The 17,422-nt window shown below is 50.5% G+C and overlaps 1 protein-coding gene across 4 annotated transcripts in view; it reads left to right on the top strand.

The window, feature by feature from the left end:
- FHL1 (four and a half LIM domains 1) overlaps positions 1-17,422 on the top strand; it is a 32,790-nt gene that overhangs the window by 3,765 nt on the left and 11,603 nt on the right. Inside the window, exons 1-2 of one of the 4 annotated variants that reach the window (XM_054839006.1) lie at positions 16,711-16,729; positions 16,842-16,937. The exons of 2 other annotated variants lie outside the window; for them this stretch is intronic. In XM_054839006.1, coding sequence (XP_054694981.1) covers positions 16,916-16,937 — 22 coding nt within the window. In that variant the 5' untranslated portion in view covers positions 16,711-16,729; positions 16,842-16,915. Of the gene's footprint in view, positions 1-16,710; positions 16,730-16,841; positions 16,938-17,422 lie in introns of those variants that run through there. One more of the 4 variants, XM_054839007.1, reaches the window with a different exon arrangement.

Genomic DNA, 17,422 nt, shown 5'->3' with positions numbered 1-17,422 from the left:
TGTGCTGGGAGGAAGCCTGTGGGTGGGTGCTGCTGAGCCTGGGTGCTGCGGAGCCCTGCAAAACAGGGTGCAAAGAGGGGATGGGGGTCAGGAAAACAGAGCCCTGTCCCAGCTTCTTACCCTCAGTCCCAGAGGATGCAGGTGCTGTGCATACCATGTGCTCATCCTCGCCAGGCCCATAGCCAAAAATCTCTCTCCTACTAGAGATTGACTCATTTTGATGCTCAAAGTATTTCCCACAAAGGCTTTTGCTCTGCTCCAAGCTGGTGTGTGGAAAGCCACAAAAAAAGCCTTCTCAGCAGGGCAGTTTTCACCCTCCCCGTGTGTCCCTGCAGCACATACTGAAGCAGGATTTGGCCCTCGATGCTTTCAGGCGTGTATGGTGCCAAGAATGCTGCCAGAACAAATTCCTGCTGTCTGAGAGAGAGAGAGCAGTGTCATCTGGGGGATGGATGGATGGATGGATGGATGGATGGATGGATGGATGCTCTTGTGCTTCTCCAGCTCCTTCATCTCCCTCTGAGGAAACAGCTCTTTCCCTCCTGGCAAATATGGCTCATGTCCTATGGCAGGACAGGGCTAAACTGACATTTAGGGGTTTGGAGCTATTCAAAAGCAGAGCAAGAATGGGACAGACAGGGTCTTGAGGGAGCACTCTTTCAAAAAAGGGCAAATTACGGAGTGCACTGGAGAAGGCTGGAGAGCCAGGACAGGGTTCCCGACAGTAAGGGAGCTGCAGCCCAGGGTGGAAGGGGTGGTATTTTGCTGTGTGCCTGACTGGAAACTTTAAGGCAGAGTTACAGTTTTGGTTTGGATGGTGTTATGGAATTGCATTATTTTTGCAAATAGGAAATCCAAACCCTCTTGGCTTCAGATTGCTGTTGCCACAAATATGCCTGATCTTTCTTTGTTTCTTGAGGTGAATCCAGTGACTGATGTAGTTTGAGAGGCAACTCTCTCTTCCTCCTGCTTGGCAGAGCTGGCTGTTTGGCAGGCGAGTAGGCAGTCAACAGCTAAGTAACTGTGAGGGATTAAAAGCAGTGGGATAGGACTGCATTTGGGATCTGTTGGGATCAAATGCAGAATACCAGTTGTCACCCAGACCTCTAATGAAGAACCGGAAAAAACTATTCCTGCTGGGAAGAAGCACTGCAAGGCTTTTTGCCTTCCTTGTTTCTAATATTCTTCCACTCCTGGAAAGGGGAAACCAAACCAGAGTGGAAAAGGAGAGACTCAAATTTACCCGCAGAAGGCTGCCTGACAGGTATAGCTTGGGGTTTAATAATTTGGACAAACATGTTTCAGAACCAGTTTACTTGTTGAACTGCAGAGCTACAGTGAAATGAGTCTGTTCTGATGTCTCTACTGTGATGTAGATGGGGAGGAAGAACAGGAGACATAGCTAAAAAAAAAAACAAAAAACCAAACCCTCCCAAAACCCCTTTCCCTCCTGGAAAATCCTCCTATGTGTCCTCAAGACATCAGAGAGCTTCATGCTCTATGATGCTTTGAAATAGGGGAACTTCAAGTCAAATGGTGGCTGACTCCAGTGGTGTCTGTCTACTGAAATGATGGGTTTAAGAGAACACTGTTAACGAGCAATTGCATGTGCTAGATATGCCCAGGGACTCCTGTTGGGAGGCATGGTTGGTACGGAGATCTATGACCCACCTATTGTGCTTCAAGCTAGCTTTAATGCTGAAGCGGCTGCCGCAGTATGTGAGGGTTCCTGTGTTACACCAGTGTCTAAGCAGCAGAGGACTTCAGAGCTTCTGGCAGAGCAAGAATTGTTCTCTATTGTTTTGCTTGGCCTGAGGCAGCGACAAATCCACTCGATCCTCCAAAACTCTGTCTTATGAACCAGTGTGCTGGACGTGCCTTTCTTCCTTTGCTAAGAAAAATAGAAGTGGTTCATCACACTAAACCCATGGCTGGTCCAGCCCACAGTGGTTGCTAGTTGACTTTTCTGTAGGGAATTGGCTCCCAACTCTTCCCCAATGCCTTCATTTGGGAATATTCAGGTTTTGTGTGCTTCCAGTGGTCTCTGACCAAAGATCCTCTTACGAATAACTATGAAACCACCCTAAATATAGCTCCCCCATTGCTGATAGGATGCTGGGGTGGGAGAAAATAATGTACTTTCTTTTAAAGAAATGCCCCAAGTTGTGGGAACCATTCTGACTTGGCAGGCTACTTGCAAGGCATTTGCTATTTGTTTAACTTGGGACTGGCTGCCCCTGGCAGTTGTTACCATCAGCCGCATTTCTTATCTGCTCTTTTCTATAATAAACACTGGAGCAGAGGTTTGGAATTAGTCACTTCTGAGGCCCTGCCTGCCTTTCCAGCTTCTGTCTTATCTCATTTTTGGACTCTTGAGCCTTTTCCACTTTGTTCTGTGCCTCTTGGTTTGCCCCTTTTCTCGTTGCACTGACATAGCAAAGAGCTCTTTAAAATACCCCACAGGTGTGTCATCCCCAGGACTGCCTGCATCCCAGAAGATGTGCCACCCTGGGATAGCTGTGTGTGCTCATGCTGCTGTTGGGTACTACAGGGATTTTTCTAGCATGATTTACCTAATCCAGCAGATGGGCCAGATGAGTTGTTCTGGCTGATGTCTGTTCAGATGAACAGCCCGTGGAGGCAGTGTTAGGATCCTGAAAGCATCCTGGGGGCCTGGCACCATGTCCTGCTCTTTAGTACAACGTTAACCACAGGGCAGTCGGTGGTTTGAGGGAATGCAAATGCAGAAGCACAGGGCTGTGTGGTCCTCATTCAGAAATCTGAGTAATTCCTACTGATTTGCTTCCACTTTAAAACTCCCTGGTGATCTCTAAGCATTGTCTTGACCTGGTCTTGCTTCTGACAATACCGTAGGAGAGGCAGTGACGAGCAGTCCAGAGTGCAAGAATATCTCTCTCTCATCTCACTTTAAAAATACACAGCGCTATATATTTCACTCAACACGTGCAAATACTGTTTCCTATCTACCCGTTCTGCCGACTGAAGGCTGGTCACGCTTCCCCTCTGGGACAGCCTGCCAGGTAAATGCCACTTGATGTATAACGTATTTCAGTGCCGCCTCTGGAAATGGCCCAGGCGGCAGCATTGGAGCAGGACGGGAGAGCAGCCTGCGTTCACCCTGCAGCAGCAGCACAAAGACACTCGGTGGGGATGCAAATCTGTTTAGTTCTGTCCGGATTTGCTTTGTTGGATGCATGAGCATGTTGTCCACCTCTCCCTGTAATTTTTCTATCTCTTTTATACCACTATCACTGTAATGATTTTTAGCTGCAGGTGGAAACTTTGACTCTGGGTTCGTCTCTGTAGTGGGATGGGTTTCTTGCAGTGGGTAGGGGACACAACCTGCCTCTTTTCATTTCAGAAGGCTGGACTGGAGGCTTAGCCATGGTTTACGTATCTTGACCAATATTTCAGTTTGCTGGATTGAGCTGGTCAGGGTAGAGTTTCTCTTTCTTGCAAAAATACATTCAGAAACCCCCCCCCCCCGATCCCTCTGTTAAACATTAGAGGCATTTTGGGCAACTTCTGAGCTGTATCTTGGCTCAGGTCTAGGTGTGACAGAAAGACGGACACTGCTGATCTCTTTCAAGCGCTCTACATTGCAGATCAGAGCAGACGAATACCCTGGGGTTAGTCCTGCTTCTCAGTGCCTTTTATGCTGATGCATGTGATGATGAACTGGAGGAAATTCCTGCCCAAGAGCATAAGCAGGCAGGAAGACCTATAAGTGGCCATGTCCTCCTAGTCCTGACACGTGAAACGAAGTTGATGATGACTGGTGTTAGTGGATATGCTAGTGTCAGACCCTCCCAATACCTGTTTCAGGGAAAGACTGTTTGATTTCTGGCTGGTGAGGATTGCAAGCAGCGTCTCCCTGGTTACTCTGATGTGCTGGAGAAGGCTAACACCCATCTGGTGTCTGGGGTGGCAGGAGGTGCAGGTGCACCCGTGGTATGCGTAAGCGAAGACCGTGCCTCACATCTCCTTTTTGCAATTTTCTATCTCCAGGGTCAGGCCTGAAGTCAGCTTTGTCTCTGACCTCCAGTGCTAACGCAGCCCATCTCCATAGCAATGGCTGTAAATACCATCCTCTGCGCTCTCGTACCCCAGGCTGTGTTGGTGCTATAATGTGGTGAAACTCTCTGTGTACTTCACTAGACACTGAAACAACCAACCAATAAATCTGTTATAAACCAATGAGTAATTTGTTTTGGTTACCAGGGAGATTGCCGAGTGCAAATTTAACCTGAAATAGTGATGAGCTCATCCTCTGAGCAGCGTCGGTGCCTGAGCTGGAGCAGCCGGAAAGGGAGCCAGCGCCAGTAATGCTGTCTGCTCCACCGACATTTGGATGCTGCACAAGCTGTTTTGCCAGAGAGCTTTTGCCTTGTAAACGAGATCGAGCAGGGGATGGTGTGTGAGGCTGGTTGCTGAGCCTGGGCTTTTACAATTCCTGGAAGTGTGGCGATGGTGCTCCTGGTGGGACCGTGGGCTGGAGACCCCCGGTGGTGGGTTAAGGTGCTGCACAGGTGGCTTCCTTTGCCATCTCCCCTATCTTGGAAACCACTCCCTGTGCAAGGATTGTGGGGAAAACAGAGACACTTGACTTGTAGACGAGGGTGAGTTTTAAACAGCTGGTTAGATACGTGTATCTCCCCTGCTGCTGCTCCAGGCACTGCAAGGACTTGGAAAAACCTCATCCCCCTCTGCAACATACCTGGGGCAGGAGCTTGAAAATTTGGGCTCTGCCATTATTTCACCCTGAAGTGTCCCCACTTCAGAGAGCAGGACTTGACTTTTGAAGGGCTGATGCTAATGGCAGGATCTGGCAGCTTTCTGTGTCCGTCTGTCCCTGCAGTTGCTCCCAGGAATAAGCCCACAGGCGACAGTAGGTGTCAGGAGGACCCGCGCTTGGACAGCACTGGGGTCACCTCCTGCCAGGGCACAGCGGGCAGTATGGGAGCAGCCGCTGCAAGCAGAGATGGATTTCTTACTCTCTGCTGCAGAGCCGAGGCCTGGGTGATGGAGGCTGGGGTTGGAGAGGGCTCTCGCAGGGCTGCTGGCTGGGCGGTTGGGAAGGCAGGACAAGGAGGCTGTGCTGCATTGGTCTCTTCAGTATCCCAGCCAGAAGGGGTCCAGGCAGGGCTCTGATCGCGTCCTGCGCCTTTCTCTGCTAAGGTGGAGATGTTTCCAGCTGCACTTGCATTCAATGGATTCACGTTTTCTGAAGAAACACATTTTTTAACTACAAAAGTCTATCTGTAGCAGGAAGCAGTGCCTGTCCCTTTGCACTAGGGTGCTGCGGGGGGTGGGGGGTAGGGGCTGCCAAAGGTGTGGCAGTGGTCTCTGCTGCTCCCTTTTCCTGGTTTTTGCTCTCTATTGCTGAGTTACCAAACACGTGAAATGATGTAGGAATACATCAGCATACTGCCTGGCAGCTGTCTTGATGAAGCAATGCATAAGCCACTTAACCAGAGGCTCACTGATGGATTTCACTGAACCTTTTAAGACATAGTTACCAGTGACTGAAAGCAGATAACAATTATCAACAGCACAAACGCAGACAAAAGCCGAGTCCCTGAAATGTAATCCATGAACCTACTCACATAAGGCAAAACCACATGGGGATTAACCCCATGGCTTTCTGCAGCAAGGCATGAAGGTTGCATCTATAAAAAGGGCATTGGTTTCAGCAGGGGTATTTCTGTGTTCTGGAAGTCTTTCATTATAATTTTACAAGCGTGGAGTGATCTGTCTCTGTGTCCCTTCCAGGCCCGTGGGTGGATATCTTCCAGTTCCTTTCTGGAGCCATGTGGGAAATGCTTTGGTGACATGACCGAGTTCCTCAGTCTCACAGGCGGCTCTGTCGCAGCCACCAGTGCATTCAGCCGTCAGCTCTAGGGAAGGGCTTCCTGAAACCCTAATAGTTGGAGTAGGTTGGCTTCTGAACAAAGGTGATTTTAACGTGAGGAGTATAACCGAGTGAGACTTGGGTGAAAGAAGCGTGAGTTCACCCGCACGCATCTGCCTTTTATAGCTGGCAGACTTGGCAGTGCTCTCAGCGGTGTGCCTGGGCCATCCCGACAGCTGGGTTTGAGTCCATGTGACTCTGCAGCCCTGTGTCCTGGCCGCTGCTTCCCCTTACTGCCCATAACTGAGCTGGCAGGCAGCTAACAATCCATGGCATCTTTTGCTTTCAGGAGCTGCTTGGAGACGAGGCACAGCATGTCTAACGTGCGTGCGAATTATCTGCATGCGGTGTTGGATATTCCTTTGTCACCTCTTTTCTGTGGGGCGGAGCAGTGGGCGTTAGTGTTTGGGAGTGGGACAGGTATCCCTGCAGGTCTGCAATGTCTCTTCCCCATGTCCTCCCCCAGCAGCGTGTCCCCACCCCAACATTTCACCTACTTGGTATCAAGGCGTGTTTGCTTTTTGGCTGTCTCTGGGCAACTAAAACCACTGCTGTACTGCGCAGATCCTGGACTCGGCCAGGACGGAGTCTAACTTTACTCAACACTGGCATAAAGCAGGCAAGGCTTGCTACCAGGCTTGCTCTAGCCCAGCTGAGAAGAGAATTTGGCCCAATAGGTGTAACTTTAGCAAAGGACAGTAGAGTCCTTCCTATTGCAGGAAAAGTTCTCAACAATTTGGAAACCTCACCCTTTCCCCATTGTCCTGCAGCATTCCCAATGGGACACTGGTGCTTGTGGGCTCTCATGCAATGCGGCTGCACAAGCTGGTTTAAAAGAAAGCAAGCCACTGTTTCACATCTGCTTTAGCTTTTTGACAGTTTTCTCTGGCACTTGTGTGCAATTAGCACTGCTTTTTTGTCACATGGAGCCAATTCTCTAATAGTTTGATTTGGACAGTAGTTTGACAGCTAGCAGTAATTGTATTGAGAAGGGCTGTTTCTCTTTGCAGACTGTGTTACTTGTTGTCCCTGAATTTATTGTCTCGCTGCTACTTGAAAAAGAAAACAAAATCATTTTTGGGCCTGAATCCAGCCACGGAGCAGAGGATGGCTTAATCAAACACATAAGTGCCTGTACCAACTCCAGTTGGTTTATTTCTATGCTTAAAATCAAGCACTCTTTTAAGTATCTTATTTTTCTTATTCCAAGGTTTGTGTTTAATAAATGTAACAGCCTGTAGACTTTGCTCATTGCTCCAGGAGTGAGCACTGATAGAAATGCTGTAACGTGCAGTGCTGCTATGAGACCCTCAATGGGAGAGGAGAGGGGACCTTCTCTTGCTTCCAAGCACCCTGGCCTGTCCCTGGGGAGATGGGGGGTGTGTGTGTGAAGATATTTGCTGTTTCAGCAAATGGGAAGCAAATTAAATTTAGCAGCTCAAATAACCTTGCCTCTCCATACTGCTTTGGGCCAAATTGTCTCCTGCCAAGTATTAGCCTACTGATCTTAATAGTTCCAAAGACACAAAAGCAACTGAAATTTTGCTAGGTTACCCGAAAACTAGAGTGGGAGGGTGTTGTGGGGAGGAGAATTCCCCTGTCCCTGCCTCCAAAACAGCCTCCATCCTGCAGATGAGGACACTTGGCTGGGATGCTGCGAACCAGGGCTTGAAAGCTGTTCTGGGCTGGGTCTCTCTAGTTGTGGCTGAAATTGAATCCTAACCCTGATGAAGGATTTAAAGGTATTTGTTCCTTTTTTTTTAACAGAATGAGAATCAATGTTTTCTAACCGACCCCATGGAGAATGCTTTTTAGTGTAGTCCTTGCCCAGCTCTGATCTGACATGATTTCCAGGGAGACCTGGGATCCTTATCACTTTATGAAAAATGAGATTTACATTCCTGTTATCACACAGGCACTTTGAAAATATTATCCCTGACTCCAGAGAAATGGCTCATACATTTTAATGCCGTTATTAGAAATTGAATTGACAACACTTATCCTCAGTGGAAATTGCTGTGCAGCTCAGGGGGAAAAATATGCAGAAAGCACCAGTGGGGACTTCAGAGAGCTCTCGTCACCCTGAGATGTGTGTGCTTTTGGTGCAGTGTTTCTGCTGAATGAAAAGAGCAAGGTTTGATATATTCCAGAGAAAGGGGAAAGCACAAGTGGGTGAGACAGTAGTGGGGCTCAAAGCATCAAAACAGCTTCTGGACTGAAAGGCAGAGTGCACCCAGGCCTTGCACACTGGGCTTGCGTGTCCCAGAGTGTTGTGGAGATGTTGCACACAGGTGCTTTATTTTTTGTCTTAATAAGTGCAGAGAAATCGAGCTGGATGAGTGCTGGTTTAAATTGGCATAAGAGATGCTGCTGAGGCACTGAGATTGGTGAAAGATGCCCTTGGGAGGAGAAGCATCAAGGAACTACAACTACACCACCCCCCCACCCCCCCCGAATCAGGTTCCTTTTAAAATAAATTCTTTTTTTTCCCCATGGTAAATTAATTTGAAAGAACCAGCCGATCTCTGCTCCTCTCAGGTAAAATGGCCTCCAAGGAGGACTTCACATTTGGCTGCAATGCATCGAGGCTCTGGAGTTGCTGAGCTGGGAGTCCCTGGCTCCTGAGCGTGGAGACAGGAAGAGGGTCATGGCTGGCAAAATACTGCTTCATCAGGGCTCCAGGCTCTTCTGGACATCTGGATGACTTCTCTGGTTTTGCATGAGTCCTTAGTCTCTTGGAGATCAGTTTGGGAAAGAGCAGCCGAGGCAAGTTCAGTAGGATCGGTGCGAGCGATCGCCTAGTCTGGCAAAGGCTCCAACTGCCTTGCGAAAGCAGAGGGGCAAGGAGCCTAGCTGAGCAGGGTCATGTGCGGTTGTTAAATGAACAGGGCTTTAATGAGACACCTCATGAGCTGATTTGCAAAATATTAATATGGATGGTGGCTGGAGTCAACTCTGGACGCAAACTAAGCCTGGGCAAAGGGGAAAGTTAAATGGCATCTGTTTCAGCAGAGGAAATGTGTGATAATGCAGGACCAAAGCAAGGTGTCTTAGAAAGGCTGCACCATGTCTCCGTCTTACAAGTGAGCGGGTGCCTGTGGGCCTCCTCACCCCCTTCTGGTGGGTGTCTTCTCCTTGGCCTGTCCTGGAGCACGTTCCCAGACTGTCCTGGAGCACGTCCCCTGGCACGGCCAGTGAGCGCCCATGTGATGTGGTGCCAAAAAAGCAGTTGCGAATTTGAAGGCAGTCCAAGGTGAAGGGTTTTCAGTTCTCCTGCCCTTGGTGGTGGTGGTGCTATGTGGCCCAGCCTGGCTGAGCCTTCGTTGTAAGTATCAGGGTGTGATGAAGTTGACCCCTTCCTCCATTTTAAAATGCACTTATCTGAAGTTGGAAATGAATCGAGCCCTCCCAAAGCAGAGGTTTCTGAGAATAACTTTTGTGACTAATCCAACCCCACAGGCCTCACTGGAGGGGACTTTACAGCTTTGTTTTTCTTTGTAAAGAATGCCCAGCATATGTCCTGACAATTAGTCAGAGTGCCCAAAAATACCCGTCAGCCCTGCAAGCTGATCTCCTTCGGCTCTTGGAGCCGAGACAGACACGGGGTTATGCACTGTGCGGCTTTGGGAAAGGTTATTTTTAAAATGGCCACATAACAAGGGTGATTTGGTCCTTTCAGCCACCAGTGCTGTCTAACAAGAGAAGGTGTAGATAGTCAAACACTAATCTTGCTCGAGGCGACTGTCCTGCGCCCACGGTAATGGGCTGGTTGTCCTGCTAAACACGTACGCCAGGGCCGGCTCCTGGCAGCTCTACATCAGCACTTGGGGCATGGCCCTGGGGCCTGTGCCAAGTTCGGGCAGTGCTTTGATGGTGTGCTGGATGCCATGGAGTCTTCCCAACCAGTGTGCCAGTGCTCGGAAGGACATGTCCTTCTCATTGAAGCGGTGGCTTGTCTTCACCCTTAGCCAGGCAGTGTGCTTCTGCCCAGCCCTCTTCTGGGAAGCATTTTCTTTGCCCATCTTTGACCACCCGAGCTGAAGTTTTTTATCCTCAGTGTCTCCCATGTGCTGAATTTCTGGAGGATGTTTTGCCAGAATCGCAGTCCACCCACAAACAGCCCTTTCTTCTCCTCCCCGCGCCCCCTCCCCGCCCCCCCCCCCTCCCCCCCTCCAAAAAAAACCTCTTTAAGGGGAAACATCAAGGCTCCTTGATCTTGCGGAGCACTGCTTGTGTGGAGTTTTGGCTTGGCCCACTGTGCTGTGGGAGCAGAGAAGGAGGTCTGCAGAACCATCTGCCCAGCAGCTTCCTGGGAATGTGAGGTTTTGCTAGAAAATATCACACTGAAAACATTCCCAACCTTTGGAGGACGAGCTCAGGCATAGCCTGCAGTGCCTGCCTTGAAAGTCCGTCCTGCTGCCAGGTCCTGTTGCATGACCACAGGTGGATGGCAGGGCTACTGGAGACCCGCAAGGGATGCTGGAGAACGTGCATGTTGCAGATGATGTCTGCGTAGCTGCTAATTTCTGACTCATAGTGCATAGATTTCCAGGGAAGGTGAATGACCCGGCTTTCAAGCAGTGATGCAAACTAATAGTTGAACTTCCTTCCATGCTCTCCACAGTGAGCTGTTTAACTTCACTGGTGGAGAGCATCACTCAGCCAGCTGCTGAGCCTATGAGAAGTAATTGAAAGCAATTAGAAGTGCAGAGAGCGTAATGGAGGTTGTAAAATATTATTTCAGTGATGGCTCACTAACAACTTGGTGAAGCCCTGACATGAGCATTTATTGTGTAGGTATGGTAGGATTATATCACTACAAGTGTTCATCAGACCTCATCTTTCCTGGAAAAGGCTGCCATGCTGCCTGGCTGGGATCAGTGTGGTATTTATTTGACAGGGACTTAAGTTACTTTTCTCATCTTTGAAGCCAGGGCTAAGCCATGAGGGGAAAGCCGTGACTGGCAAACCTTGGCCTCATGTTTGACTCCAACAGTCATTCCTTCTCTATGCGACTGCATCTGAACTTGAACAGACCCCTGCAGTTGGCCAAGATCACCCTAAGGAGTTCCGCTGTGCTAAGTGTGAAGCTTTGGGGTAATAACCTGGGGAATAACCGAGTTGTGGTGCAGCTTGCTTGGCCCCAGGGACAGCTCCTCCGAGGACCACATCAGCCCTGGTACAAGCACTGTTGGTAACCGAGAGGCATCACGCCACTGCTGCGGGCACAGTGCTGCGTAGCTGGAGCTCTGCAGCCAAAGCTCTGGGCTTTGCAGTAAGCAGAAACCCCAGAGCTCTTCACGGGCGCTTTGGATGCAGGGGCCTGGCCAGCGTGGGTGAGAGCGTGGCACTGCTGCGGCCCCGAGGTGCTGACCTGGAGGCCGTCCCCACTGCTCCTGCATGACCAGACACGCAGGCTGCTTCCCCCGTGCCTGCTGGCTCATCCTCCCTGGTAAACGCTTCTCGCGTTACTCCTGCAGCCCGCGTGGCTTTGCTCAAACTGTGCAGTGCCGCTGGGTGGGTCTGTGGGAAGGAAGAGGTGAAAGCTGTGTTTGAGGCTTTCTAGCCCAGTTACAGGCTTGATGCTCTTATAAAGCATCTCAATCAGACCAGTCTTGGCTGTACAAGGGGAGCTTTCTCCCAGGAGGAGCAAAGGAAGTCTTTGTGTCCCCTTAGGGGTGGCCAGTGGCCAGGCACATTCAGACCTGTTGTTTCCACCTTGCAGATTGTACAAGGGGCTTGCAGGCAGCCTGCCGAGCCTCCCAGCCTGCTGCCTGCACATTCACAGCTCCCCTCTGCAGACTGAACGGAAGCAGAAGGATACAGGAGACAGCTGGAAAGAGAAACACGCCCCAGGTTTAACCTAGTGCATTTATGACTAATACGTTTGTCTTTCTAAGAGATTTAAAAAGAATCTTTAGCCTTTTGGGGCTGTTCCTTTTTGAGCTTGTACTAAAGGTCTAACTGTTGGGACCACAGCAGGCACTCAGCCTCCTTGCTGCTGGAAGATATGGTCTTGGCATCTTATCTATAATATAGCCAAGAGCCACAGGGAGGAGGGAGCAGAGATAGGAGGAAATGGACTGTCTTGGTGCAGTTGGTTCAAAGCCAGCCCTGTGCAGCAACTAACACTGCTGCAGCATCTTCTGGCCCCAGTCCTCTCTGGAGCCCGTCCTGGGGCTGCTGCTGTGGGTCTGCATGGTGCCCGTGCCCCACCATGCTGTGGCTTCTGTTCTCCAACCCTGACATAGCCAGGAGGGGAGACAGGAGCTGAGCAAAGCCTTGGGTCTATAAAGCAGCTCTTGATTTATGCGCAGACGGTCCTCCCAGGCCTTGGTGTCACTTGGCTTTCAGCAGCAGCCAGAGGTCTGCCATGTCAGCAACAGGTGACGGGAAGAAGTGCCAGTCGGGAGCGTGTGTGGGGAGGAGCCGCAGAGCAGATGGCAGCAGGGAAATAAATTTGGAGCTGCCATGGGAGTAGTCCTGGAAACAGTCCAGCCTGTCGATGGAGGCAGATGGGAAAAACCCGGTTTAGATCTCTTCTCAATTTTGCTATTTTTCAGATGCCTTTATTTCCAGCTCTATTATCTCTGGGCTATTCTTTCCTGTCTGTTACTGCACCCTCATCCTTATTTTTTTCTATCTTCTTATCCTTCCTTCTTTTCTCCCTTTTGTTTCTACTTACATTGTATCTATGTGAGCTCATGGAGGGTTACCCAGTCTGCGTCTGCCTCCTTATAAATTTATTCCCAGTTCCTCTATCTCTGCCTCCATAGCTGATCCTACAAGCTTTCCCTGGCACTGAAAGGCTCCACACACAGATCTGACCCAGCTGTGGGCTGGAGTTCAGCATGGAAGAAAGGAAACCACCCTGTGTGCCTTCACCACGTGCTGCCCATTGCCTTCACCACTGTCCCCTCTGAGCTGGTTGCCTGAGGGCACGGGGCTTGCCTGATGGCAGGTATGTTTGTCCCCTCTGTCACTGCTGTGATATTCATGCTGACTTTGCCCTGGATGCGGGTACATCCCGTGGGAACCAGGGTGTCTCTGTCTTGTGTTCACTTGAATGCCTGCAGGATGCTTCAGGGGTGTAGAGGTGCATCCTTGTGTGCAGAATGGGGAAAATGAGCCAGGTTTTGCGTCTTCTGAAGCATTTTTGTGATACTTCAAAGAGAAAGTGTTCGCTTTTAAACTGAAATGGCTTTTTTCCGCTCTTTGAAAAGACTAGGTGGAAACTTCCCATTTTGGTTCATGGATCATGGGTTGCGCGCAGGGTCCCTGGCTGGGTGGGGGTGTGGGGAAGCAGGGGCCATCCCCTGGCAGCCCTCTCCACATGGTCTGCAAACACTGTTCTGCAGTGCCTTTCAGGAGCGTGGAGCCAGTGCTGGGAGCAGGAAGCACACTTGGAGAGCTGGATCAGCCCCAGGTGTCAGTCCTGGATCCCAAACCTGCCCGGCGTTTCTGTGGCTGTGGGGCTGCTGCCTCCTCCCTCCCGCTGATGGACTTGCCGCAAGTGCAAAGGCGGGCTCACTTTGGTGTCCTCTCTCCTCTTAAGCCAAGCTCCTTTATTCGTTGGCTTCCTGCAAACTCTGTCTTTACACATATATATACAAGTTTTTAAAAATTATTTTGTTTAGTTTTTGCCTCAGAAGAGCCAAGGGAAGTTTAACTGGGTTCTGCAATAGGTTGGGCAGAAGGAGTGCTCTCTGCTGTGGGAGAACACACATTGCATGCAACCTAAGATAGATATAAAATAAACCCTCAATCTGCTGTGCTGTTATTTGAAAAGAAAGGAGTGTTTGTGCAAATGGCGGGTGGGAGCAAACCTGGATGTGGAGTGCTAACCCCGCTGGCCGCTGGGACGGTGCCAGTCCTGTGCTATCGCAGTAGCAGCCTCCGGCCAGAGTGAGCAGGGAGCAAGTCCAGCGCCTGCCTGCACGAGAGGAAGAGTAGGGAGCAGTACGAGGCTCTCATTTTCATGTGGAGCCGGGTGAATGGCTTGTGTGCGTTTCCATGCAGGTTTACTGCGTGTTGGTAAGCAGTATGTATGGAAGCAGAAGGTACAGCATTAACCTAAGAGGTGGACAGGTGCTTCCCTCCTCATATTTACCGCTGCCTGCTTCTTTCTTTGATGACGGTGACTAATAGTTCATCAATGCCTGGGTTATACCGGCTCTATTTAGGACTTTCTGCCCGTTGAGTGACAGCAGGATGTGTGAGCAAGCTGAGACACCCAGACCTTTTCTGGCAGGATTGTTAGGGCAAGAAAATACTCTGGAAACCACAATGTGAATCATTTGTCTATCCAAGTGGATGACACTATGCCCCAGCCATGCTGCTTTGCAGTCAGACCTGTGCGGTGGGGTCAGTGTGTCCAGACCTGCTCCCTGGAGTCCCAAAAACCTACAGGACAGGTTTCATGTTAAAATCATGAAAACCCAAACCTGCATGTTCTGCTGTGTGCTTGCTGACACATTTGTAGCACTTTTTCCTCTGCGGGTGCATGGTACCTGGCTGGCACACCTCCCTTCTGGGGCACCCACCCCCTTCCTGGGTGTGTCTGCTCCCTGCCGGGTTTCACACGGCAATGATGTCCCTCCTTGACCCTTGTGCTACACCTTGCACCACCGGTGTGTTTAATCACCCGGGCTTGTGCAGACAGATGGGAATTGTCCAAGGTCACGTGGCTGAAACCCAGAGCAGCCCTGTCCTTTCAATAAGGGTTGTTCCTCAGCCCGTCCTTACTGTGCTGGCCCAGGAGGCCACAAATTCAAACAAAATGGTCTTTTTATTACAGATTGCTCTGGGGAATCACCAGAGGCGTTGCAGAGTGAGCTGTGCCATGAAATGCTTCTCCAGGGAGTTTCATGGTAAAGTTTCATGGCCACCAGCAGGGCTGGGTCTTCCTCCTGTTTTTTGGCCAAGCTTTCTCCTCCCACCTCCTCCAGCCCATGCCTGTTGTCATGCTGCAAAAACACGTGCATTTGTGCACGTGAAATGCTTTGATGGCCAAGTGTCTGTCCCTACTCTCCACATGCCTCTGCAATGCTGTCAAACCACTGCTGAATTGCAGCTGCCTTTGGGGTGGGATGTGGCAGCTGCTGAGATCGCTCCCCGTCCTAAAAGGCGGAATAGCGTTGCTGTGCAAAGGTTACCGTTTCTAATTGAAATACGAGGGTATTCTGGAGGAAGTAGGAAATGACTGCTGAGCAGGAGGGTGCCAGTGCTTTGTGTAGGGAACTAGAAAGGAATGACAATGGTTAATGGTGCAAACTCTACATGCATTGCCAAAAATGAACTCATGTCTGTAAATATTACACTGCGCACAGCAAGATTAGCACAGGAAAATACCAGTTGTTAGGGTTCCTGTTACCATCTGAATTATGCAAACAATTTGCTTGAGTTTATAGATGAGCTGGGGCAGAATAACATTGGGCTTTTCCTAGCCAAAGTGTTTCAGTGCGCTAGTATTTTAGCACATTTCCCAGCCTCAATCTGCTACACAAGTGGATCCACGCTGAGCTCCTTTGGACGGCATGCTGTCAAGTGTGGCCTTTTCCAGGTCACGTTGGAAACTCAGAGATGTCAGGTTACTGGTGAGGTGCTGACCTTGCAGGTGTGCTACCTGGGGGCCCTAAGATGGGTACAAAGGCCCAGGGGGTCACCGAGCCCAGGGCTGGAGGCTGTGCACGCCCACACGTGTGTGCTATCGAGGAGCTCTCAGGACCTCTGCAAGTGGGAAGCGGAGACATTCCTGGTTCCTGGCTGTAGCAGAGCCACTCAGGCTGAAGATGCCGATTGCTGTTTGGAGGCCAGACACCACCGCAATGGGCTCCATGGAAGGAATGATAAACATTGGCTCTTCCCAGCGGCTGTCAGGGAGGTTAACTGACTTTCCCACGGCCATGCAGTGAGTCAGTGTCAAGGCAGGATTAGCAGCTGGGTGTCCCTGGCCCCCGGCCCTGAGCGTGCACCCCCGCGATTGCATAACCCAGAGCGAGCCTGCGGCCGGGAGCTGCGGCAGCCTGTGTGTCCCCATGGGAGCAAGCCCTGAGCCACAGCTCCCTCCGCTCCCTGTTGTGACTTGGGTGGAAATAGGTCGGTTGAAGCCGCGGAGCTGGGGTCTTCCAGGGAGTTTTGTGGACGCCTGAGTAAAAAGCCAGTGCTCTCTGTAAGCCACGTGCTGGGGAGTGAGCCCAGCCATACTGTTAGATGCTAGAGAAGCCTCGTAATCATGAAACCCAGCTTTCCAAGTGCTGCTGTTCAGGGACTTGCTCACTTTGAACAGCTCATGCCTTGAGCTTCCTTAGCGTAAAAGCTGGAGGACCACCAGGTACGGTAGTTTTACTGGCAGTAAAACTTCAGCGTGACCCTCATGTTGAAGGCAAGGCTAACCCACCCATGAACATATCTTCTGGTACTTCTGTGGGCTGTCAGCTGGGTCCCCGGGGTTACAACCCAGGTCCTTTCTGGGCCCTACAGCCAGGGGACAGCCCCTTGCTGGTTCCTGGGACCGCAGCCCCTCCGGCCCCCGTGGGGCTGTGATCCACCTCTTCCCTTCAGCAATGGCAGGGCAGAATTAACGTCGAGTCTGTAATTTAGCTCAGGACTGTTATGAGACACAATCTAGCTCTAAAGCCAAGGCCAAATAGTACTAGCATGGGGTCAAGTTCCTGAGGCACACTCTGCCTTTGGGACTAATTTGGGTGCTGAGTAGCCGGGCAGGTATTTACATGTTGCCTACAGAGACCTAGAGGTCTTTGGATCCTATTCTTCTCCCTTGGATCACCTAAAATGGTAAGAATTTTCAAGGGGGATTAAGGTTGTGATCTCTGGGGAGGGGAGTGGACATCTGGTAGGAGTCCCGTCCATATTAATAGCCTCCGTTTAAATGTATGTTATCAAACAGGGCAGCTCTTAATCGGCCAAGACACTGTGAATTCTGTTACCTAAGGGGCTGCTGGTGACTTTGGGCTGTTAACCATGGCTTTCCACAGGCACACAGGTAAAGCGGACATGCTGCCGGGTGTGATGGGAGAAGCCCTGTGCGTGCAGTGCCTGGTAAACGGGGAGGAAGGTTTTGCTAACAGGTTTCTGCACCAGCAAAATAACTCTTCTGAATGCAGTCTTAAGCCTCAGCAATCTGCAGCTGTAACTAATGATGGCAAATGGGCTTATAACCAGTGCGTGGGACTGGCGCTGGGAGTGCGGCAGTGGTGGCGGCCTCGTCTAGTTTGTAAAATGCATTGGATGGAAAGCGCTTTCATATCCGCTGCTGTGGAAAGGCTGGGGCTCGGCTGTTATTTGAAGAAGAGTAGGTGAAAATGGGGGGTGATGCTCCTCCTTGCAGCAAGCTTGCTATGGTGGTTACTGCTGTGAGCAGGGGAAATCTGTAGCAGAGGGGAGCATGCAGAAGCCCAGCATCTAAACGCAGGTGGTTTGCTCTGCTCTGGTGGGAAGCTTGTGGTTACTCCCTCTTCTCTGTGTTTG

This window comes from Grus americana, chromosome 12, assembly GCF_028858705.1.
Source record: "Grus americana isolate bGruAme1 chromosome 12, bGruAme1.mat, whole genome shotgun sequence".
Lineage (NCBI taxonomy): Eukaryota > Metazoa > Chordata > Aves > Gruiformes > Gruidae > Grus > Grus americana.
Note: the sequence above shows the minus strand (reverse complement) of the source record. Positions and strands in the feature narration are given on the sequence as shown.